Genomic DNA, 24,742 nt, shown 5'->3' on the forward strand with positions numbered 1-24,742 from the left:
AATGTGGCTCTCTGAGTCACCTTAGTGCCTCCCCAGGGATTCTTGTAGCACCAATAGTGCACAACAAAGACTTTAACCAATATTTAAAGGTCTGTCCGAGCAAATTATTTGCTAATATTGCATATAAATGCAAATCCATTTTAGCTTGCAAATGCCTTACAACAAAGACCACAATATTTTATTTAAGGCAAGTATGTTACAGTAGACTAGATTTTTTTGATGGTGAATTGTTGTGTTGCAGCATTTATATAGCACTTCACACTCTTGTTAAGGTCGTGAAGTACTTTTGTGATGATTGGTTAACTGTAAAGGCATTTTGAAGTGCATCGTTGGAAGGGTGTGACCTCTGTGGGAAATGCTGGGTGTAGCTTGTGAAGACATTCGTTGAACATGTAGCCCTGTTTAAGCACAAGTGGAAAGGTGTGAGAAATTAAGCGTTTATCCTAACTGGTACATAACCTTCTCTTATGATTGGTCCTTCTCAAAAGCATCATGTGATCGAAAAATGTCCGATAGTCATAAGATAGATCCTGGTTTAGGTGTAGCCCACAGAGAAGTTTTACCTAACTGGCCACTTGCATGCATACAATAAAAATTATAAATAGAAATATATACATAAATATATACGCTAGCTTTAGATTGTCCTCTTCATTCACTAGTCTGTGACCTTTTCAGTCACATTTTGTTTCCACATACCTATGCGTAAAGCATTGGGCAGTGAGTCTGCCTGCTTCAGCCAGTGGCTCTCCTGCACCATTACCAGGTAATAAGTGAGTAGTAGTGCACTAAAGTATCGGGGCTTTAGGGAAAATCTCTCCTTTCATTTTTTTTACTATTTTTTTTTTATACTTTTAATTTCTTTTGCAAAAAAAGCATGTTTGCTATTGCTTGTTTTTAACCTAGTCGTTACAAAATAAAGTGTACAAAACACAACTTATCCTTTTGTCAGAGAACTTTATCTAATGCATGCAAAAGCATACAATTATTAACCCTGTTTTCGTAAAACTTGTGTATTTTCTTTTTTTTTTTTTAAACCATAATCCCTGGTCCCAGTGGCGGTTTCTTATTCCAAGTCCTCTAGGCAGTGCTGCAGCTTTGTCTCTGTTCCCAGTTCAAATTCCCCTTTCTCTGTCCTCTAGGCAGTGCTGCTGATGAGTCTCTAGTCCCAGTGGTAATTCCACATTCTGCGTCCTCTAGGCAGTGCTGCAGCTGCTACTCTGGTCCCATCAGTAATGCCTCAGTCGAAGTCCTGTAGGCAGTGCTGCTAGCTGCTTTTCTGGTCCCGTTGGTAAATCCTCATTCTAAGTCCCCTAACCAGTGCTGCAGCTGCTTCTCTGGTCTCAGTGATCATTACTCATTCTAGGTCCTCTAGGTAGTGCTGCAGTTGTGTCTCTGCCTACATCCACTTCACTCCAATCCAAAACGCATGAATAAAAGACATTGTCATTTACACGTTGACCGCTCTAACTCGGACAAATGCGAGACCTATTGCATTGCAAATGCTTGTTTTTATAAGTCTGCAAGACATGCAAAATTAGAAATGTGACCTACTTCCAGGTTTGCTGGTAACAAAAGTGTTGTTTCCTGGAGACCCCACTGCTGCCATTCCGATATTGGGGTGGGGAGCAGGAGAGGACCATCCCAGATGTAAGGGAGCCTTCATATGCTGATTTAGAAAAGATTTCTGCAGTTTCAGTGTTTTGTTTCAAATTGAGACCGAGGCAAATGTCTTGGGGTGAATCGGAGCGCCAGCCATTCATTGTTCTTGTGTCTGTTCAGGGAGACTAGGCTGAATGCAGTTAATATTTTATATCCTGCATTGAATGAATCTGTAATTGTGTTGCACACATCGAGAATATGCACTATCTGTCAACAACAGACTTCGGTGTTGTGCAGTCTATTTGCAACACAACACACATTTGACATGTATCTTACATATATTCATTTAATTTTAGATTATGGTGGGAAGTGATTGATGACCCTGGATGCTTGTGTGGACACAATTCTAGTTTACTTGAAATAAAATAAAGAGACCTAATCTATAACAATTTAGATACATAACACTGCAAAGGTGTTAAAAACTGCGAGGTTACCTGTACTGAGAAAGAAGATTAAATAGGAAATGGTAAAAGGACTCTGCAAAACCAATTATTTCAGTCTGAAGTTTTTCAGAGAAACAGTCGCATTTAAAATATTACTTACTTCAATAACTGTCTTGAGACGTTAGTTTCATTATTATTTTTTAATGGTAAAAGTTCAAACTGAGTCATCACAGCATTTCTGTATGTTTTTTGACGATGCTAACACTTTTTGTGCTTTTTACTGATCTGTTCAGGTTTGCCAAAAAGCATTGGCAAAGCCATAGATCTCAGGGGCAAGGCAGATTGGCTTTGCCAGTGTTTGATTCACTACCGCTTTTACACTCCGCCATGGTTAACATCATGTTGACGCCAGCCACGAACGTTGAAGCTGGTTCTTGTTCATTGAACGTTTCGTTTACGCGGCACTGGACCCAGTGTTGCTGAATACTTCTCACAGTCCGTGCATATCCATGGCGCAAAAACCTCTCCTTAACAAGCCGGTCTTGCAGTTTCAGGGGTATGACTAAAAAGCAGACTTCTTGATTGTTTATTTTTTTACAAACTAGTATTCAGTAGCTCGACACTCTGAAATACCTATTGGCTTTGTTAGTTTTTGTATGAACTTTTCTTTGTGTTCTTATGCTGCTCTAGCAGGTTATCCTCTGCTTCTCTAAGGGAAGAAATGGATCTTTCATGTATTCTGTTCTAGAAACACTTTGGTCATTTCTCACTCTTCTCCAAAGGTATAAAGAGTGCATTTGTAAAAATCCTCAGACTGCGTATTCTTTAAAGAAATGTGTTTAATTTGGCAAGATTTTTTTTAGGTCTCGCCTGAGTTAGCGTATGCGCGGCACCGGCGAGACATTCAGTAAGTGGGCTTTAAAAAGCTGACCACAGCTTTTTGGGTGGCCTAGAGTGTGCGGTTACGCACACAGTAACGCACATTCCTCGCATCGTTCGCGGCGCTTCAACGCTACTCTCCCCTCCCCCACCACAGGGCGTGTCTCGTTATCGTCACTTTAGCGGCCGCGCAGCCAATGCTTGTTTTGAGACGGGTGACGGAACATCATGGGCCTTTTAAGTAGCAGCACTGATAAAAACTCAGTCAGGTAAATTGAGAGCCAGAAAACAGCTTAATTGCTACAGATTATTGCGAAGTTTAAAAGCAGCCCTTCAGTAAATGCTGATCCTCCGTATCTACCTTTTACGTTGCAAATTATGCTATTCTCGGCAATCAAACTATTGAGAGGTTTGGACGTGTTCTGTACTTTTCTACTTAAATATACAAGTGTTCATTTTGTACAATGCACACAAAATTACCTGCCGATAATCACGACGCTTCCCGCCTTCATGCTGCTCATCTCTAGCGCTTCGGTTATCTGAGAATGAAAAAACACTTAAACTGGAGCTCAGCGCACACAGCACCACAGGCTAGGCACTGGACTTGCAATCTGTCAAGAGTCCTTTCCCAGTAGGAGGGGTCTGCCTGTAAACCGCAGTCTCATTGGCTGGTTCAGACTGATTTTAATTTGTTGATACGCTCCCTTTCATAATTGGTTGAATGTGCCTCTCCTGGTTTTCGCCACACATATTTAAAATATATGTGGGAAAAGGACTTCATGCCAAATATATTTACCTTGGCTCTTGTCCACAATGAATCCTCCTTCCCAACTAATTTAAGATAGCGGCTCAAATATACTCTCCCACTCTTTTACTATTTGTAAATCTTGCTCTCATTCTCTGTCAATCTATCTTCTTCTCTCTTTTTCCGTTTCTCTATCTCTTTACCAGTCTCTACATTCTGTCATCTATTTCTACCTCTCATTCTCTCTCTCTCAAATAAACCTTCTCTCTTTTCTGCCCCTGACTTTCTCTCTCCAGCAGCCTGCCCCTTACTTACCCAACAGTTTGTTCCGTTTCAGTCTCTTCTTTCGCTGCATTTCTCTCTCTCGCTGCATTTCTCTCTCTCGCTGCATTTCTCTCTCTCGCTGCATTTCTCTCTCTCGCTGCATTTCTCTCACTCGCTGCATTTCTCTCTCGCTGCATTTCTCTCTGGTTCTCTTACTCACTCATTGTCTCTTTACCATCTCTTCTCAAAACCCTTTGTATTACTCACACAACCACTGTATCCCCTATACTCTCTCTCCCACCCCCCTCCCCCCATAAAGCCCCGTACAGTAATACACAAAGCACTTTTTAGAAAGCCAACAAAAACAAGCATTTGCAATGCAATAGGTCTCGCATTTAGGCAAGTTTAAGCTATTGCCATTGTAAATGGCAATGCCTTTATTTTATGTTTTAAAATTCAAATCATAAAAAAAGGCATTGTCATTTACAATGCCAATAGCTCAAACGTACGTAAATGCGAGACCTATTGCATTGCAAATGCTTGTTTTATTTGTGTGTTTTGACAGAAAACCGACACTGGTACCAGCCTCTTGACCTACTTCTATTTTAGATCGTTTTCAATAAGTAGCTCTTTGTTCTTTATAGCAGACCTTTGTTCCCAGTGAAGCAGAATGGTATTTGAGATTAATCTTGGGATCGCATTTGTGTCACCTTGGGAATCTTCCCCACAGGCCACTTTTTCTCAAAATGTGGACGTTTTTTTTCGTATAAGTAGTGGATAAAACTTTCATCCAAGAGTGAGGTTTGATTAGGAACATAATCTGCAAAATAGTTTAATGGCAAAAGCTAGTGTAATTAGTGTTGGAAAATACCAAAGCAAAAATCGTTCCCACAGTAAAGTTAACTTTAACATTACAAATCAGTCTCCGTGTTTACACGGAATTAATTACACCTGGGCATATCCGAACTAGACAGTTTAAGTAAGAAGAAAATGAGTGTTTGGGTAGATTCTACCATATTACCATTCGAAGCAAAGCAAATGGTAAGGGACTTCGTTTCATAGACACTTGACCAGTCTTTTCTGCTTTAATGTATGCCAGGAATTTCTTCCGTGAGGATAAACTGCCTTAATAGATCGAACATTTTGTAATGCTGGCTGTTAATTGGTATATAAATAGTAATTTAAATATCTGTTAATCCTAATTGAAAAGTATAGATTTTCTGTTACCCGTTAAGAGTTCACGCTGTGCTTCACATACATCTTGTTTCAGATAAATGTGCCTATGTAAAAACAGACGGTATTATGTTTGCAGTTCATACAAAACCTTTCAGACCATTCTGTCATTTCAAGTCGATTCTCTCCATAAAGCTGTTGCACATGTTCTGATTGAGCATTTTTAGTTTATATGCAATACACTAACGGGAACATTGTCTCATTTGCTGGTTATTGAATTCAAGTTATAAATGGTCATTAAGCCTACTTTATCTGACGTCGTAGCTGTAAACATGCTGTGCAGTATCGTACTTTGCACCAGACTGCAAACTTTTGTGTGTGTGTGTGTGTGTGTGTGTCACTGATGATTTTGTTCTATGTGACGCCGACTTAGATGCTTGCAGAGATAGACCTAGCGCCACTCATCCCTCCACGCTGGCAAACACAATGTGGAGAGAAGAGGAGTCCTTAACATGGTCTGTAGGTGGTAGGCAGTAAATGAGAATGTAGGAGGATCCAAAAAAGGTGTCTCCGTTCAGAGGCAACAATCAGCACTCTGTACAATATCAAATGTATAGCACGAGTTGCTACTCAAACTAAAAGACCTAAACGGAAATTAAGTCCTAAGTATACTTGTACGATTTCTCCTTTGTCAGCACATGGTAGTAGCACCACTTTCAACACCATAGGTGCAGACCAATATTAGTCGGTGCAGTACCTGCCCTGCTAGCCTCACCATTTCACCATTGCAGACAATTTGTTGAGATTTTGTTTTTACTGGACTGTTTTTTTTAATTCTTTTTTTTTTTTAAACCCTGTATGTTGGAGCCACTTTGACATGTTTCCTTCACAATGCATATTACGCTCTGCTTTTTTTGTCCTACCTCGACAAGAGATTGCATTAATTGGTCTGAACCTTCCACTCTCTTTCAAATAGACCCTGATCTAGTACCAAAAGCAGATCGTCATTTAGCCCATCTTTTGGGATGACTTGAGGGAATTTAAATGAATTGAGCCTAGTACTCTACTTCACAACAGCCTCTTGTAATGGGGGTTTTGGTGCCTTCTTGATTGTGCTCCCTTCTTGCAGCTATGTGGGTTGCCCTTTTCCCTTGCTGTCTGAGTGAATGCTTGCCATCCCATGTATTTTAATCTGTTGATTTCAGATTTGTGCCTGTGCACATTACGACCCATTAAAGGGGCTCGATAAGTCTTCTCTGCTCCTGAATTGATCAAAGGCATAGAGAGGTTCACTATTTGGCCTCCATTGCGCATAAGGGTTTTACTTCCAATGCAGGGCACTTTAGTTTAAGTTAACTTTTTTAAATATAACCTCTTTTTTGCATATAAAATGTTCCCTGACACGTTAGATTTCGTTTTATTTGACATTACACCCCTCTGCCCCCAAAAAATGAATGTAGAAGTGTGGCTTCGTGAAATTGACAGAAGACTCTTACAACAAAGAGCTCCTCAACTTGTGTAGCGTGCTACCCATCCCCTGATGCAATTCAGAGACTTTTCAGTGGCTGAAGCGTTGCCTTAATAGAACTGTTATGCTGTACAGGAATACATATGTTTCCTTACTATATACAGTGTCTACAGGCATGAAAGAGCCGTACTCCCTTTGTGTGAGGCAGCAGTCCATCACTGTCTCAAAATTGGTACATCTCTTAAAGTGTAGAGCAATGAGGCAACCTGGGTTGGTAACCTTTCTGGAAAATGTAGCTACTGGTTTTTGTAACCTAGCATACCACTTGGCATGATTTTGGCATGTTGACTTTCAATTAATATTGACAGAGAATAAAGTCAGTGAATCTGTTCATTTATTGGAAAGTAGGAACTAGCAGACAAGTGTTTAGCTCGGAAGAAGTGGCAGCCAAGTGTTTTGCTCTGAACCACAGTATGCCCAAGAGTTTTGCCTCAATGAGTGATGTTGTATCAAAGGTTTAAATCAGATGCTCAGTCTTGAATAATATTGTAAGACTTGCGCTTTGATAGGTTTGTTCAGGATGCGGTTCTGGTTACTTGTCCTCTGACCCCCAGATCTGTCTTTTGTGGAACACGACATTCTATACTGCATGTAGAAAGCATCCTGCTAGAATAGGAAAGCTACTTACTTTGGGCTTTAATTTCTAGCAGAGTAATAATTCGCACACATTTGGAACTTTTGCACCAGCTGAATAAATGCACTCCTCTTTACATGCACGTTTTGTGAGCTCGTTTAGCTTCGGATAGCCTCTAAAACGTTTGGTTCTCTCTTTAAAAAAATAGTGGGTAATGTGTCCACCTTTTATTAGTTTTTTCCCCTAGATTGACTGGTTTGTCGGTTAGAGCGGTCGTTTGCTGTGTGGGTTCTGACTATCCCCAGGATAAGAGTATTTATCGTCTGAATGCTTCATTTCATTTGCAGGAAAAAATGCTTCTGCGAGAATATGCGTGTCTTATTTTCCTCAGCCCTACCTTATTTCGTTGTTGTATTTTTTCTTAAGAACCACCAGGTGTTGCGTTTAAAAGAAAAAAAATATCTGCTTAGTACTGTAACAGTAAATGCAGCATAACGTGTTTTATAAAGAAAGTTTATTAGAATTGTGTGTCAGGAGTGTGACTTTTGTGCAGTTTATGCATATGATGCTGCCATGGTATATCGATTCAGAAGTGTTTGGTAATAATTTTGCCTTTTGGACCTTGTCTAGCCAGACGCTTAATGTAGTACATTAGTGGGGTACAAATATATGTAAGATGAGCTTCGAACAGCCTTGAGGAGTTAAGAATTACGAGCTTCAGTAAAACCTAAAACTCGTAATGATGAGAAAAGCTGTCTAATTTGAGGGCATCGATGACAGGATGAAGGGTATCATGTAGGCTTAATCCTGTAGAGCTGTGACAAGGAAAGTGAACATCAATTCAGAAACTGCTTGGGAATCCATTTTTTTCTCTGATTTTCCCCGCCAAATAGCTCTAATGTTAGCAAATGCAAGTACTAAACTTATTTTAATCTATTTTAGCATTTTTTTTCCTCTTTTGGTGCTTACCAGGCTCAAATAGCATCCTAGCATAAAGTGAATAGGAAACTTAGATATTTGCAAATAGCAAAGTCACATGGTAGTTTGATAAAAATTGGTGTGCAAAGGGAGATGAGACTTGAAACACAATGCACTTTGAGAGTATTCAGACAATTATGACAGTAAATATACGCATGCAGGGAGATCAAAAGATGCAGACTGCAAATGTAGTAAACATGCCCAAGGGCAGGGAATGCAAACCCTGTTCCAAGGTCAGTTGTAAGAATGCAAACATAGTAACTGTTAAACCTGGCACCATTGGCGTGGGTCTCCCTTCCATTTTTGCTGTTGCCTCATGTATTTTTGCTGGTGTTAGATGCTTTGGGCACTGTGCCACTGCTGTCCAGTGCCACAGTGCAAGTGCTCCCTATTGTAAATTGAGGTATTAATCAGTGGTTCCATGTTTGGCTATTTGGTTTACTTGTCAGACCCTAGTACAGTGCACTGAGTGTGCCCAGGGCGTTTACCTCCAAATGCTGCTGGTGGGCTTGCAGCACTGGTTGTGCCACCCATAGAAGCAGCCTTGTAAAATGTGTCTGTCTGCCATTGCAGAGCCTGTGTGCAGTCTGGTACTGAGTGCTGACTGGGCAAGTGCACCCACTTGCCAGTCCCTAAACCTTCCCTTTTCTTCATATGTCACCCCTTTAGTAGGCCCATGGGCAGGGTGCATTGCAAGTATGAGGTAGGACATGCCCTGGTGTGTGTGGCATGTCCTAATAGTGAATTGCAACCATTTTCTTTTTTCACTATTGCAAGGCTACCTGTTCTCCACAGGCCAGAATGGGCTGTTAGAATTATTACATTTTATAATTCTAACTGACTCCGAGAACATGGTAGAAATTAGAGTTTAGAATGCCTGGAATGATAAAATGCATCTTTTAGTGAAGTTGGTTTTAGAAAGTAGGTATTTGCTTGCCTAACCTTTCAAGTCTGCCTCTGCTAGGTTGTGTATTCATTTGTCTTGTTTTGTGAGTGACAGGGCTGGGGGATTCCAAGAGACAGGATGAGTCAGCCCAGTGGTGAATAGAGAGATCTGCATCTAGATGGGAGGGAGGAGTTGCACCTGAACATTGAATAGGGCTGTGCATGCCTTCCACAATGCTGGCTCCATCTCCTGGGGAGCGGCTGATGTCTCTGCCCTGCACAGTAAAAGAAGAGGAGTCCTGTCAACAAAGTACTCCAGGACTGTACTTGCCTTCCACAATGCTGGTTCCACCTCCTGTGGGGCGTCTGGTGTTTCTGCTCTACACTGTGAAAGAAAATGAGAAGTCTGGTAAACAGAGTGCTTCAGAACTGGTTTGGGCTGGACAAAGGTCCCTCTCCCCTCAGAGAACAAAGGATTTTGGGGTATAAATATTGGGACCCTGATCCCATGAAATTAGATCACTTTGGACTACAAGAAGAAACCTTTACTGAGAAGAGACTATTCCCAAGCTGAAGTGCTGCTTGGGGGAGTGGCCTGCAGTGGTTGCCTTACTGCCAAAGGAAGGAGAAAGGAACTTTGTGTACTTTGCTTTCAACTTGTGAAGGATCTCCAAGGGCTTGGAAAAGAGCTTGCCTCCTGCTGAAGTGTCAGGGACCACAAACTTCAACCCCCAGCCCGCCAGAGATCTTTTGGAAGTGCCTGCTGCTGTTTTGGGCCTTCTGAGGAACTGTGTTTCGCAAGGAGCTGGAACAGGATCGAAGTGTGTCGCAGTCGCTGCTGCTGCCGTCGCACTTCTGAGTAAGGGTGTCGCCGCTGGAACTGTCGCATTGCACCGCATCGAGGAAAGCGCCTCGCATCCCCGAGAAGCGCGCTGCAGTCGCATTTCTGAACAAGGATGTCGCATTGCGCGGAAGCTTCACACATCGTGGAAGAAGAGTGTCGTAGTTGGAGCTGGGGCTGTCGCACTTCTGAGTGTTGCCGCTGCAGTCCACGCATTGAACCGAGAACTTCTCGCATCCCCGGAGAAGCGGGCCGCATCTGGAAGATCTTCACGTCTTTATTTTTTTGCATCTGTACTTTGCCGCATTTCCCTCGCTGCGACATTGCTTGTCGTGGAAGCGCAACGCATCGTAAGGTACATTGGCGCAAAGTGTCGCATCTTATCAACTGAACTTAACTAAGCTAAATCTACCATCTTAAAGTAACCGTATTGTGTATCTTTGTCGTTTATGGTCTTGTGGTAACTCTATATAAAGTATACTTATTTTTTTATATAAAACCATGTGTGGTGTCCATCTGTAGTGTTGTCACTGGGTTACTGTATGTGGTCACAAATACTTTACACACTTCCTCTGACATAAGCCTGTCTGCTTATGCCAAGCTACCAAGGGGGTGAGCAGGGGTTATTTTAGATGTGTAATGCCCTTGTCCTGACTAGAGGCAAGGGTCCTTATTTGTCACAAGTACCTGCCTGTGCTAACTAGAGACCCCCAAATCTAACAGTAACCTAGGACATGATTTTAGAAGAATACTTAAGCATTTGCAATGAAATAGGTCTCGCATTTGCGAGAGTTTAAGCTATTGGCATTGTAAATGACAATGCCTGCTTTTATTTCTGTCTTGATAATTAACAAATAAAAGGTAGTGTCTTTTACAATGCCAATAGCTCAAACTCTTGTAAATGCCAGACCTAATTATCTTCCAAGAAGCGATCGCCATTGTCCCGGGCTGCTTGGAAAGTAAAAGTGCCCATAGCCCGCTGAATGTTGCAGGAAAGCATGTAATGCCTGCAGTAGGAGAAACTCATTAAAGAAAATAGTGCTTACACACTAAATAAGGCATACCGTTTAACAGAAGAAAAGGGCAGTCCTCTTGAGAGGTTACAAATGAAGACCAGGCAGTACTAAGAAGCCAGCATTTGTAAAGGACAATGACACTAGCCAATAAAAAATATTGGCGGAGCTTAAAGTCCATACTGTAATACAGTATGCCGCGCAGAGCAGCTCATGCGTTGCCCAGACTCGACTTAAAAAGAGAAGGACAGTTTAAAGTAATGTCCAGCACTTCAGCACTATATTAAAGACTGATCACCTTGGTGGAGAGGTAGCAGGTGTGACGAGGTTACTAGCAGAGGTAAAGGAATGAAGTTTAGATTCTGGGGCATTACTTATTGAACAGGAGTCTATTGTAGGTCAGCGCTGCAGACCTTACCTAACATCCAAACGATGTTCAGTTTCTCCGCGGTTGGAGTGATTGAGTTAAAAGATCCTGTGTATGAGGCATGTCAATTTATAAATATATGTGACTTAAATAGGGTTCTACAACATGATACAAGCATTTTGTTCTATTATGAGAGACATTTAATGGGAGCTAATTCAGTCTTGGGTAAATGCAAGAGCACCATGATTAATCTGTAAAGGACTAAGACTTTAATCAAATGTAGTTATCTACCAGCAGGAGGTTTTTGGTATCTTTAAACATTATTTGTATTTGTATTTTGTCATAGTGTTCACAATGCCTTGCAAATCTAGTCCACCATGCAAAAAAACCAACAAACATTTGATATTAGTGATAATGAACAATTTGGACTTCAACCAGACATGTACTAATGAGTTAGAGTGATTTAAGTAGATGAATAGCAGTTGAGTCGGCTTGTGTGTTTAAGAAAGCCGATTTGGATACAGCTGCATGTATTCATCATAATCACGTTAGTTTGTAGGTGTCCAATGAGAGGGTCCACATATATGTTGAGTAATATAGTAGCTAAAATAGAACCTTTGGGTTCATACAAAGGAGTCCGATGTGGGTGGAGCCTGAGTTATCACACTTTACATGTCGTCAGTAGTAGTTGAGCAGGATGAAAACCTATTTAGCATATGACCATTTGGTTTTATGGGCATCAAAGAGGTCTGTTTGGTCTTCTATATGAAAAGCAGAGGACCAATTGGGGAGAATCAGGAGACCCTGTTCCCCTTTGTCAAGAATGTAGACCATCCTCAACTGTTTGTAGCATAGAAGTATCATTACTTTATTTCCTCTAAGCTCGCTAGATGGATGGATGAGTGGCGAGTATCATGATACAGTTAAGGTGGAATGCAATAAAGATGCATTTAATAATTTTGAGTCTGGAACAGGTGATCAGTAATTGTCCGGTAGCTGTTGAGGTAATCTGGATCTGCATGTGCTTTTTAGGCAGACACAAATTTTCTGTGAGAATGAGAGGTTCCAAATGTTTGACCAAATGTGGGGCAGTGTGATGGCCGAGCAATTCAGCAATAGAAAACTGGATGGGTTTGTTGTGTAGTTAATAGGTAGGATGCTTTCAGCGATTTTGATGCCCTAATAGGGGACAGAATTGCAAAAAACACAGTTGATGGGACAGAATGTAGAACAATGTCATACATTCACCCCAGTACAAGGATCTGGGCCTAAATCCATCGTTTTTTTGCACTCCACACCACCCTGGGTTAGACACTGGCTATATGCAAATCAGCTCTGACCCTGTGCCTCATGGGAACAGTCCAGTCCGAACTACCAAGCCATGTCTTTCCCAGACCGGAATCAAGCATCCAAGGACCGGTTTCTGGCTATCAGCCTTCATCAGCCTGGATAGCTTGACTCCAGTGGTGTGGAGAGCCTGGGACTCGCGTCTGAGCATACCCAGCCCACTCGGGGTGAAAATTGCAAAAAACACAGTTGATGGACAGAATGTAGAACAATGTCATACATTCACCCCAGTACAAGGATCTGGGCCTAAATCCATCGTTTTTTTTGCACTCCACACCACCCTGGGTTAGACACTGGCTATATGCAAATCAGCTCTGACCCTGTGCCTCATGGGAACAGTCCAGTCCGAACTACCAAGCCATGTCTTTCCCAGACCGGAATCAAGCATCCAAGGACCGGTTTCTGGCTATCAGCCTTCATCAGCCTGGATAGCTTGACTCCAGTGGTGTGTAGAGCCTGGGACTCGCGTCTGAGCATACCCAGCCCACTCGGGTTGAAAATTGCAAAAAACACAGTTGATGGACAGAATGTAGAACAATGTCATACATTCACCCCAGTACAAGGATCTGGGCCTAAATCCATCGTTTTTTTGCACTCCACACCACCCTGGGTTAGACACTGGCTATATGTAAATCAGCTCTGACCCTGTGCCTCATGGGAACAGTCCAGTCCGAACTAATAGGGGACAGGGCTGAAGGCAAGCCAGTTGATCGATGATTTTCTCCTGACTTTGGGGGCATGGCCTGGAGTAGTTACATAAATAGGTATTTCTCATCAGTGAAGAATTCAGAATAGCGCTCACTTAATGGAGGAGCATTTGTGCGAAACTATTGGAGTTGTGGACTGTTTTATGAAAACCCATCATTTTTGGGATGGTTATCAACCAAATTTGATTTTACGAAGGCTTGCTTAGCTTGATAAAATCTGTTTTAGTCAACTGATAAGCCCATTTGCTCACCAGTTGACTAAAACGGTAGCAGAATTATACAATTATACTGGTGAAGCCTATGTTCCATAGTCCTTACGTTTTTTATCTTCCTTGAGTTCCACTGAACCTATTTCTGGAGACATTTTTTAGCTTGATATCGTTATTGATATTTACAAAGTTTTTTTATAGGAGTGAGGAGGAGCCTGCATCAATTACAGTGTTAGTCATTTGCCAGGACAATGACAAACTAACCTTTTATGTGTCAACATTTTTAAATTCAGAATAAAAATAGTCTAGTTCTAGTCTGATTTCAAGATCAGGAGTGCATCCGGATGTAGAGTGATTGGATTATAGAAGTGATCTGGATAGTCTACTATTACAGGGCGTTCAGTTTTGAGGAAGGCATTGAATGTTTGTTGCATTTGAGGAAAGAGTTTAGGTGAATATAATTGTCAGAGCAGTCTTTTGTACATAGTCTGTTAACTTTGATTAGTGTTGAATGTGCTTTTAAATTTGCTTGTTTATTTTTTTCCAGTGATTATTTATTCAAATTGCTGCTCATTGGAGACTCTGGCGTTGGAAAGTCCTGTCTTCTGCTTAGGTTTGCAGTAAGTTCCTTGCTAATTGTGTACACCCACATTTCATTTTCTTCCATAAATGCCATAGCAGTGGTCTTACGCATGAAGACCTTTCATACTCACATTGTCTTATTTGTACTTTTTTTTAAGGCTGGTCACTTATGTTGTGAAATGTTTGTGTAGGTAGAAAGGAAGAATTAAACATTTTCCCCAAACAGATTTTGCACATGAGCTGTCTTAATGTGCTACACTAGAATGAAAGTAAGTATTTTTAGCAATGATTCCCATCAGAATTGTAGTGTTTTGCACGGTTCGAAGTTGCAAGATTCCAAAAAGTGCTCTGCAAGATGAAATGTATATATTTTCAAGCCAGATATCGACATGCTTCTATCAAGGCACATTTTTAATGAAAGTAAAAAAAATAATCAGAATCTATTTTCCATTAAGATACTTTTTTAAGGTACACCACACATCTTTTTCGGAATAGTATGCAGTACTCTATGCACAGTATTCCCAAATATATAAGCCACAGTCCTTTCAAAGCTCACCCCCCGTCTCACACCTCCTCTGGTTCACCCCCGCCACTATTCCCTAATGTCATTGCCATTTTTGTTTTCCCAGTAACTCATCAACTGCTAAGTACCACCCTATTAATCCAGAACGAAAGTTTAGTAAAATAAAAAATGAATGAAATCAGGACGTTGACAATTCTTAAGTTTGCAGAAAGATATTGCACATACCGTGAATGAAGGCAAACCTGAAGGCTGAACTAATAACCATTTGTACTTTTAAATGGCCTCATTAGGTCAGTCTTGCAGAATTTAGTCTTATATATGTTCTAGCCCTGCATTTCTTCTAGTATACAAACAATAGAAGAAAAGCTAGTTGTAATAAAAAGGTTAGTGAGATTTTTGAAGAATGGCACGATTTGCTATAGGTATTCTCTAGTATACAAAAATCTAATTCTAATTTAGGCAGCTCCCTAAGTCTAACACGGGTGTAGCAGACAGAAAAGGTAATAACCTTGTATTGAATGGCCTAACTAAAAGGGTCAAGAAAAAGAGGATATGTGCCAAATACTTATCTTCCATTCTTAAAATATAGGATCTTCAATCTAAAATGATGCTTGATGTAGGACATGGTTTGCGGCCCAGGCATACTGTCTTTTATCCTCAAATCGTGGGAGCAATACCTGCAACATACACAAACTGTTCTAGAGCTGTACTGGATGCAGCCACAGCAATGGCCATTTGTTTAATATGCCCTTATATTTACCTGCCTCAGGAGCTAACACTATCTACAGCATCAGTCAAAAAGCAATAGTATGATATGAGGCAGTGTTTGTTTGCCTAAATATAACCTTGGCATTGACTACCATGGTCTTTGAAAGATGAGTAGTCATAAAGTGAACTTTGTGTTATTGTTCATTTAAGGTGAGACTTGGCTACTGTTAGGACTTGCTGAACGTCCAAAATATATTATGGAAAATTCCGGAATTTTTAAAGTGTATTTTCATTTTGCTTAAATCGCTGTAAATATTTTATATGTAAATCATTAAAAACCGTGAATGGAAGGATTCATGAGGAGGAGCTTGATTAGGGCACCAAATTGGGTTAACAGGTGCAGGTTAGTGAATTATCTAGTAATTGATTTGGACAGCGGGGTGCAGAGGAAATTATTTTTAGAAGCGAAGGCATCGGATCCTGGAGAATGTTACTCCTATAACTCCTTGGAAACTCTCACTTTTCAGGATGGACAGTGCACCTTCAACATATGGAAGACAACAGCAAACTTTAAGCTTTCATCACATACTGACACCTGACCCCTTGGTTCCTAAAACCAGACCTGTGGGCTGACTTACTAGTGACGATCAGCCTCAAATAGTCTAGACACTGACCTGGATCATCCTAGAAATGAGGATTAGGTCCAATGCAGTCCTCCTTTTGTGGCTCTAAAGTATGTAATCTTACCATGTAGAACTTTTCAGAGTTGTGTGTCAACCTTGAAAGATCGGTGAAAAGCAAGTAGACTCTTAGGAAATCTCAAGAAAGGACGGTTGAAACACAGTTTCTAAGACTTTACCACTCGAAATGGTAAGATTTTATGCAAATTAAAATGCAGATTGACCACCAAAACTATGTGTTTCCCAATGCAATATCCAACCTCTCAGACAGTCAAATTTCACCTAACCATCCATTTCACATTAAAGCCTGGGCTTAATATTGCCTGCCACTTTATTCGCATCCATTGTACACGGAAAATTTCCTTATAGTAAGCTGGGCCAATATTGAGCAGCAACTTCATCACAACGACATAATCTGATTTTTGAGCCTTGAAAAAGCCCTGCGGGCATAACGCACGTCGGCTGCTGCTGTTCTTCGTTTATTTCGAATATTGGAAATAAAAGTCAAAAGACCTGATTCAGGAGTGTGGTTAAAATCTTTTTGAAAGGACATTGGCAAAGGACTAATTGGAACGCATCACGGGGAAGAATCTCCATTATTGCTTGCCAGATCACCTTATTGGATTATAGATCTAGTGATTGGGTGTTCTCTGGTGTATTGTGATTGACAACTGCTTGAGAAATTTCACCTCCACCTCAACCAAGCCAACAAATACTTGCAAATGAACAAATACTTGCAAATGAAACACGCCCTGACCCCATACACTGCAACACTTGCAGACCTCCCAGAATTCCACCCATTGGAAGGGCTATTATTAATGGGAGATAAAGGCACACCAGATTGGGCAAATATATCAAACCATCGTAACGCATAACAATACAACATAAGGCTCACTTCGACAGAATTGGGAAAGCAACATACCTGACCTCTCAGACGATGATTGGACGGAGGCTTTAGCTAGTCCTCGCTGTGCATCTATAGCATCTCGCTACTCTCTAATCAAATTCAAATTCCTCCATCGAGCCTACTTCACCAGACTCCGCCTTTGGCGCATGGTTGCAATTTGGTCACTGGTGTGCCTCCAGTGCAACCGGGAAACGGGCACCTTCCTACATACAGTATGAAGCTGCAGCACTTTTCAACCCTTCTGGTATAAAAATTTTGACCTGTCTTGGGGAGGTATTATCTTGGCATATCCCTGTAGATCCCAAAGTAGCACTACTCCATAGCACAGATGAAATTGACGGTAATGGGTATGAACAACACCTTATTCCTAGGGCTTAAACTTGCTAAGCGGAATACTGCCCAACACAGGAAGAGTGCCGCCCGCCAATCTTAGAAAAGTGGAAAAAAGCCTTGTACTGGTGCATGGCAATGGAATTGGCAGTGTTCCAGGCGCGGGGTTGCCCACTGAAGCATGGGAAAATATGGCAACGATGGGCACACTATAGAGGTATAGACCTGTAGGTGGTGGAGTCCCAGGAATCCCTTATAACACGAGTAGCAATCTAATCACATCTCAGTACTCGTACTCGTACTTTAATTATCCAGTTAGACATAATGCGTAAATGGTTGAGTGGGGCATGAGGTAGTGGGGGCGCTGAATGTGTGCTTGTTTGTTTATGGTTAACTGTTTATTTTGTTTTCCTGTCAATATTATTCCTATTTTGTCCAAAATGGCATTTATTTTGAAATGTCGTTCGTTTATGGTCCCTTTGGGCCGCTTTTGTGCCAAGTATAAAACCTGAATAAAATTTGTTCCAAAAAGTAGACATTTGACCTCTGTCCTTAAACATAGAGCAGATGTGTCAAGATAAAAACACAACCTCTTTATTGCTCATTGTCTTTCGGAATGAGCAGAACACCTATTCCTTTCCAGCTCAAGTTCACTCGCCAGAAGGGACCAATAAGTCCTGAAACTAGCGCGACCTGATCAAATCTGACTTGCCATAGCGAGCGGGTTAGATTTTTCGAGCCCTGCTTTAAAAGGCTACTAAAATGTCTAAAAACCCTGTTAAAAGCAGAACAGTTACTCCAAAGGTAAAGAGAATTCAAAACACCGATATTCTAAGATGAATGTTATACCTGGGTCATGGTTGTCTTACTAATGGAAAATAATTTTCACTGAATGCACAGTGACTGATGAGGAAAGTAAGTCGTCAACTAGCATAGGTGCAGCAGAATATTTTTGCATTACAAGTGTGCATGGGCCAATAGGATTCTACAAGAGGCAGCAGTGAAAGGAAAGAGGATCTCATTCTGCTAAAAATCTGAGATGTTTCATCTTCTCTCACTATTGTTTAATGGCAGTAATTCAAGCTGCAGTCCATTGTGGGCTTGATTGTGCTAACACTTTATTTGGGCCTAAATAATTTGTTTTACTACCTGCAGCTGCTTCAGAACTCTGCTGCTACACTTCATGAGCGTACTCACCACTCGTCTCTCTGTTGTCTAAAGGAACTGCACTGACTCCTTCCTAAAAAGAATGGCCTTTTCATGTCCTTATTACTGTAAACATTTCTATGTCAAAAAAAGTCTAGCATGTTTGCACTTGAAACTGATTCCTTATGTGTCTGCTTAGACTGTTAATTCCTCTTCCTTGTATTTCCATGTCCCTAATCTATAAAGTCCGTGTATGAGGGTGGTACTTCTTTTTTCTCTCATCGAAGAGCTAGGATCACCTTCCTTTATCACTTTCAATGTAATTAAATAACCTCCTCCTGACTTAAAAAGCTCCTATTTCCGGACTTCCAGTTTCCTTAATGAGTCTTTTAGTTGCCTTCCTGTACTCACCAGGACACCCATTGGGGGTAACCATGCCCGATGTAAATATATATCCTCATATTTAGCAAAAATGTCTCGTGTTTAAACTAGAGGAATAGATTTGATCACATTCTTGCCTCCAACAGTGCAAGCTGTTATTCCCCCCCCCCACCCCCACCCCCCAAGTTATCTCGCAACGGACCACACCATATGTGCAAAGTCCAAGTGGTATAGATAAAAGGTAATGCTGTTGCTCTGTCAGCATTAGTTTTCTTTGACAGAGCTCAAAGGATTTTTTGTTGGAACATATTCAGTTGATTGGAGCTAAATAAGTGTATTGAGATCGTACACACAAGCAGATGGGATTAATGCTTTGCAGGTAGTCTAAACCACTGACAATCACTCTGCATAGCATTCTAAGCCATCATTTTTCACACTCTGTGCCACTCTAGATAGAGGCCTGCCTTATGTGACTCAGTACTGAACCTGCACATCACAGGAACAATCCATTTTGAACTGCCAGGTAACTCCCTGCCCGCCCCCCCACCCCTCAATTCCCTCCCCTCCCCTCGTTCCAGAGGGTAACACAAGCAATCGTAGGTCAGATTCGGCCTTGTTAGGCCTCGTCACTGAGGTACAGCTTGGGTTCTGACACAAATGATGGTTTGGAATGTTACTCAGAACAATTGCCAGTGGTTTGGTTTAGATTATTTCCAAGTACTCCGCTCATCACCTTTATGTGTGTTTCGTGTAATGACAGTAATTGAACTCCATATGGGGTGGTGTGTCAAAAAATGTCATTGATGGTGATGCACATCAATCGTAGCTTTAGCCAAGGATATTTGACAACAGTCCTCTTTAGTTATGGCTGGATAACATCTCAAATGCATGAAGCCGTGATAATCTGAGACGAACATAGGAGGTATGAAGATCTATCCTCCACATTTGGATTGTAGGAAGCTGGACTTAAGAGAATGTGTTCTAGTGGTCAGCCATACGAACGCACTTGGATCAAGAAATCACTCTGTAAAGTTCCCAAAATTTGGTGAAATTACAAAGGTTATTTTATGATTTAGTTTCGTCCTATTTCAAAGCAACAGTTCCACTTCACCCTTCTCTGTTCTGCTGAGGAAGTCTGTGAAAGTTGTTGCACATTACTCGGACGTAGCCCCTATTGGATTCTTCAACTCCAGGAGCAGAGCATGACTCAGCTCCAGGGCATCTCTTGCCTTTAGTCCGTCTGGAAGGGTGGGATGAGGGTTGGTTGCCTGGTGCAGGCCTGCATAGTTCAGTTTCCAAATGTAACAGTTCCTTTGGTGGTATCCCTGGCTTGCATCCTTGCTGCGGGTAGAGTCTTTTGTCACTCTGTAGACCAAAAGCTATGCCCTCCCCTTCCCAGGTGCAGGTTCAGTCTGTGCTGCTGACATAAGACACCTCGCCTTCATCAGGAGATTAATGTTTCTCAGTACCAGCTCACAGAGAGAGGAAATTAGTTTCATCACTCACTTGGAAGTCCCTAGAAAGAATCTTCACCAAAACTAGTACCAAACCAGTTACAGCTAGACTGCTGGTTTGCTTAGCAAAGAGTCCTTTCCTATGCCCCTTTTTGCCCCGGTGGCTTTCAGATCAGCTTCTCTTATACTCTTTTTAGAAACACATACAGTTCTCTGTTGGGCAGTTAAAACCCTTTTCACACAGTTGAAGCAGGCTCCCTAAGTTCGTCGTCACCGAGTATGTTTGTGATCTGGCTGCCTTGGGCCTTCTTGCCATGTTCTTCCCACACGAGTCTTGGTTCTCGTTTTTTTTTTTTTTTATACCAGCCACACACATCCTCCTGACCACTAACTTCTGGTTTGGGCTTTTGTCCAGTTCTAGACCTACCCTTGGGCAGTCTCCAGGTGTACTTCAATGCCTCTACTTAGGCACCATCAGATATGTTGTACATAGCAGCGGTTACATACAATTTACACTTGGTTTCATTATCCATAAAACCAGAACCTTTTGAAAAACGGGCCTGAACTATGCATCTTGACTTATCCATCTTACAAAACTGGCCATTTGATGCTGAACTGCTGCACTGGGGCTAGCTTCCTTCTGCTCATTACTTCCCTTTGTCGTGCACTGCAAGGACTAACTTTTATCGCCATTACGACTGTAGTGTAGAAGAAAGAGGGGAACCTTGCCCAAAAGCAGAATTCCCTACAATAGGATATTTTTACGTGATCTCGACCCCTGAGATACTAAGTTTAAATTAAGTACAGCAGTGGTACTAAAAAAATACACTCAGCAGTTATTTTAAAAGGGTGGTTTCAGAACGGTTGCTAAGAAAGTCAAACACAAAAGATCGTTCGATAGGAATGTTGAAACCAACGTAAATTAATGCCATTATCAAAGTGTTCAGTTCGACTCAAGTGAGAATAGGGCCATATGGCTAAAGTCCCAGACTTCTAAAACGTACTCCATCGCTAATGGTCTTACGATCTTGTCTAGAGGAGGTGACTTGAATCCTGGGCAAAGCCGTTGTAATATTTTTTTCGATAGCAAGGTATCATAAAAGTAAGTACATTTCATCATTATGTAAAGTAATATTTTGTTAAAAACAGGGTTCAAGATACAAAAAGCAAGGCACAAGATAAAAATTAGGATTAAAAAACACAATCGCGTTAAAAAGCAGATCCAATCAATTTTGCTCTAAAAAAATTTAAATGCTAGTTGCTAAAATGATGAAAGTTGTGCGGCTCAATTCCATACCCCACTCTCAGTTGTGCAAGCTTTGTGCGTATCTGCCATGCTTTCCCCAGATATTTTGCTATATCACAGATAACCATCATAGATGTAGTGTCCGTTGTCAAAATGCAGAGGGCCACTGTATGATGCCTTGTTCCCATAGCTCTACAGACTGGCTTTAACCATCTTCTCCTGGGCCCACTATAGGCCCGACAGGCAAACAAGAAATGGGCTAGGGACTCAGTGGGGTTTGCACACCCCGGACAGGTGGCTTGATGGTGTGAAGAATCTCTCCAGCGTCTGGTAAAAACATTCAGGGGAAGAGTCCTGTACCTTAATTTTAGGAACAAAGTTCTGTCTCTCGGTGTTCTGATAAAATCTAGAAAGGGTTCCAACTTCCTCACTGGCTTATGGTCCAGAATCTGATCAGTTAAAGCACCCCACTTTGAACTTTCAAGGTCCCTAGCTTGAATCCACTCCCAATAAATGTTCTTAATAGTTTCTCTTGGAGGGGGTGACAGTGACAACCATTCTTCACTTAGCCCCAAGTTAATCATCAGTACCCTTAATTTATTCAACCAAACAATCTTCCTTGGGCTGTTCAGGGTAATGAGTTCATCTAGGACTGCAGCATAGTGTGCCAGCTCCGGCGTCCTTCTAAGGCGCACCCAGTAGAGTAATGGACGCAGGCCAACTATATCTTTAAAAGAGCGGCGACCCATATCGTGGAGTAATGGTTTTAAGGGGGTAGAAACCGGGAGACCCACTAGCTCTCTCAAAAACTTGTTCTCAGTTTTGACTAGCTCAGGGACACTATCCAAACCCCACAGTTCTGACCCATAGGTTGCAGCAGCCAATGCCCTTCCATCATAGACGGCTAGAGCAGGGGCAATGGGTCTACTGGAGGTAGCACGATGGTCTCTTGAGATTGCTCCCGACACTCTTTTAAGATTCAAGAGCATTTTGGCTACATGTGAGTCCCATTTCATCTTGTGGTTTACCCTTACTCTCAGGTAGTCAAATGCATTCACTTCCTCTAGGGGTGAACCATTTAGGGTGATGTTAATCTTCCTGAGTTTCTTACTTCGGGATAATGCCATCAGTTTTGTTTTGGTGGTGTTGATTGTGAGCCCACGCTCCTAGCAGAAGACACCAAACCTATCCAACAGTTTCTGGGGGCCAGAGGGGGTCTTAGACATCAGGAGGGTGTCATCTGCGAAGAGGAGGGCTGGTATTTTTTCGCCCGCCAGGGTAGGGGCATCCGCTGGTTCCTCCCTCAAATGGTCTGCCACCCCATTTATAAAGAGGGAGAACAGAGTGGGGGCCATCACGCAACCCTGGCGGACCCCCCTCTGCACTGGTATTTTCTCAGTTAATTGTCCCTCACTCCCCCATCTGATTCTAGCTTAAGTGCCATCATGGAGTCTTTTTATTAACACTAGGAGGTATCGCGGTAAGCCCATGTCGTGTAACACCTGCCACAATTTAGCACGGGGTACAAGGTCGAAGGCAGTTTTAAGGTCTATAAAAGCCAAGTATAATGAACCTTTGCCGATGGACAAAATCTTCCAATATGTAGCTGTAAATCTAAATACTTGGTCCATTGTGCCTATCTTCTGCCTGAACCCCACTTGTAGGTGCGTTAGGATATCTCCCTCCTCCAGCCAGACCACCATTCTAGAAATGAGAACCCTGCCAACCACCTTCTAAAACACATAAATTAAACTTATTGGTCTGTAATTGGCAGGTTCCTCTCTCGCCCCCTTTTTGGGTTTCGCCTGCCGAAAGGCTGCGCTCTGCGCAGCCTTTCAGCACAGGTGAAATCCTATGTTGACAATAAGGAGTTCGGGAACGTCCCCCGGCTCTCATTGGCTAGCTCCATAAATGGAGGCTAGCCATTGGGTGCCGGATCTGTCCGTCAAGGCCGGACCAGATTCGGGGGCGTTCCCGAGATTTTTTCCCTGGGCGGAGTTACGTTTTTTCCCGTTCCCTCCCCTTTCCCGCCGTCCGTGTCCTCTCCCGCCCCCCTCCCACCGTCCGTGTTCTCTCCCGCACCCCTCCCGCCGTCCGTGTTCTCTCCCGCCCCCCTCCCGTCCCCCTCCCGCCGTCCGTGTTCTCTCCCGCCCCCCTCCCGTCGTCCGTGTTCTCTCCCGCCCCCCTCCCGCTTGTTTTTCCTGTGATGGTGGCAACCCCAGGTAGGACCCGAAAACTAAATGTATACTTTGGTCTTTGTACTCACTTGATAACCACCCAACTAAGTAAAGAAATCGGATGTGACTGAAGTTTTCAGTTAAACGCCAAAGTCGATGGTTTAACAATGATAAACTGTGCTCATGCTCCCTCCATCAGGGCGTCCTAAAATGACCTCCACGGCACGAACAGCTCTCGAAAGTTGCTGCTCTCATCCCGGCTGAGCAGCACTGGAGTCGCTCCCCCACCCCGTCTGTCATGTGATTGACAGGAGCAGCTGCGTGATCCCTACCTGTGAAGGAGGGCCTTGTGCGGCGTGTGGTGCATTCTACGATTGTCTGACGGCCCTTGCGTGACGAACCGTGCTGCGTACTCGTAAATTCACTCGAGCAGCTCGTGAAGCCTTGGAAAAGAAACTGGCAGAGAATGGAGTGCACACGCCCTGGCGTTGCACGCTTTTTCGAGTGGCCTGCCTCTCTCTGCAGAGGACTGTGCTTCAAGTTCTGATTTCACTCCACTTTGTGAACCTGCGTTAATGGGTCGTTGTATGTATGATCAACAAAAAATGCATCCGTTTCTACAGTTTCAACTCTTGCGAATTTAATAGTGGCAACTCAGATTGGCAAGTGTGCACCACCTACTTTGGAATGGTATTTTACTTTTTCCCCCCTCCTCAGTTGCGCAATTGCATTATTCCGATGCTTTGCTTTACTGGTGCAGTTTCTTTGTTGGCGTATTTGTTACACTACTATGTAAAGCGTGGGCTATACCGTTCAGATTATGGAAACATGCAAAAATGAGCACCGTGTATAGTTTGGCAGGATTTGCACACATATTTATTAAGGCCCAGCTTTAACATAGCCTGTATTCAAGAGCATTCACCGCTGTGCTGTGGGCTGTCGCCTTCCTCACCGTAGGCTCTTCGAAAGCTGTAGGGCAGGGGTCTCCAACCTTTTCTGTACTAAGAGCTACTGGAGGCGGAGCACCACGGCAACCTCTTCGACAAACCAGAATGT

The 24,742-nt window shown here is 42.4% G+C and overlaps 1 protein-coding gene across 1 annotated transcript in view; it reads left to right on the forward strand.

Moving 5' to 3' along the window:
• The window catches only part of RAB1A (RAB1A, member RAS oncogene family), a 176,126-nt gene that overhangs the window by 85,110 nt on the left and 66,274 nt on the right, over positions 1–24,742 (forward strand). The window contains exon 2 of the mRNA XM_078649415.1: positions 14,100–14,172. Coding sequence (XP_078505541.1) covers positions 14,100–14,172 — 73 coding nt within the window. The remainder of the gene's footprint in view (positions 1–14,099; positions 14,173–24,742) is intronic.

Source organism: Lissotriton helveticus, chromosome 6 (genome assembly GCF_964261635.1).
Source record: "Lissotriton helveticus chromosome 6, aLisHel1.1, whole genome shotgun sequence".
Classification (NCBI taxonomy): Eukaryota; Metazoa; Chordata; class Amphibia; order Caudata; family Salamandridae; genus Lissotriton; species Lissotriton helveticus.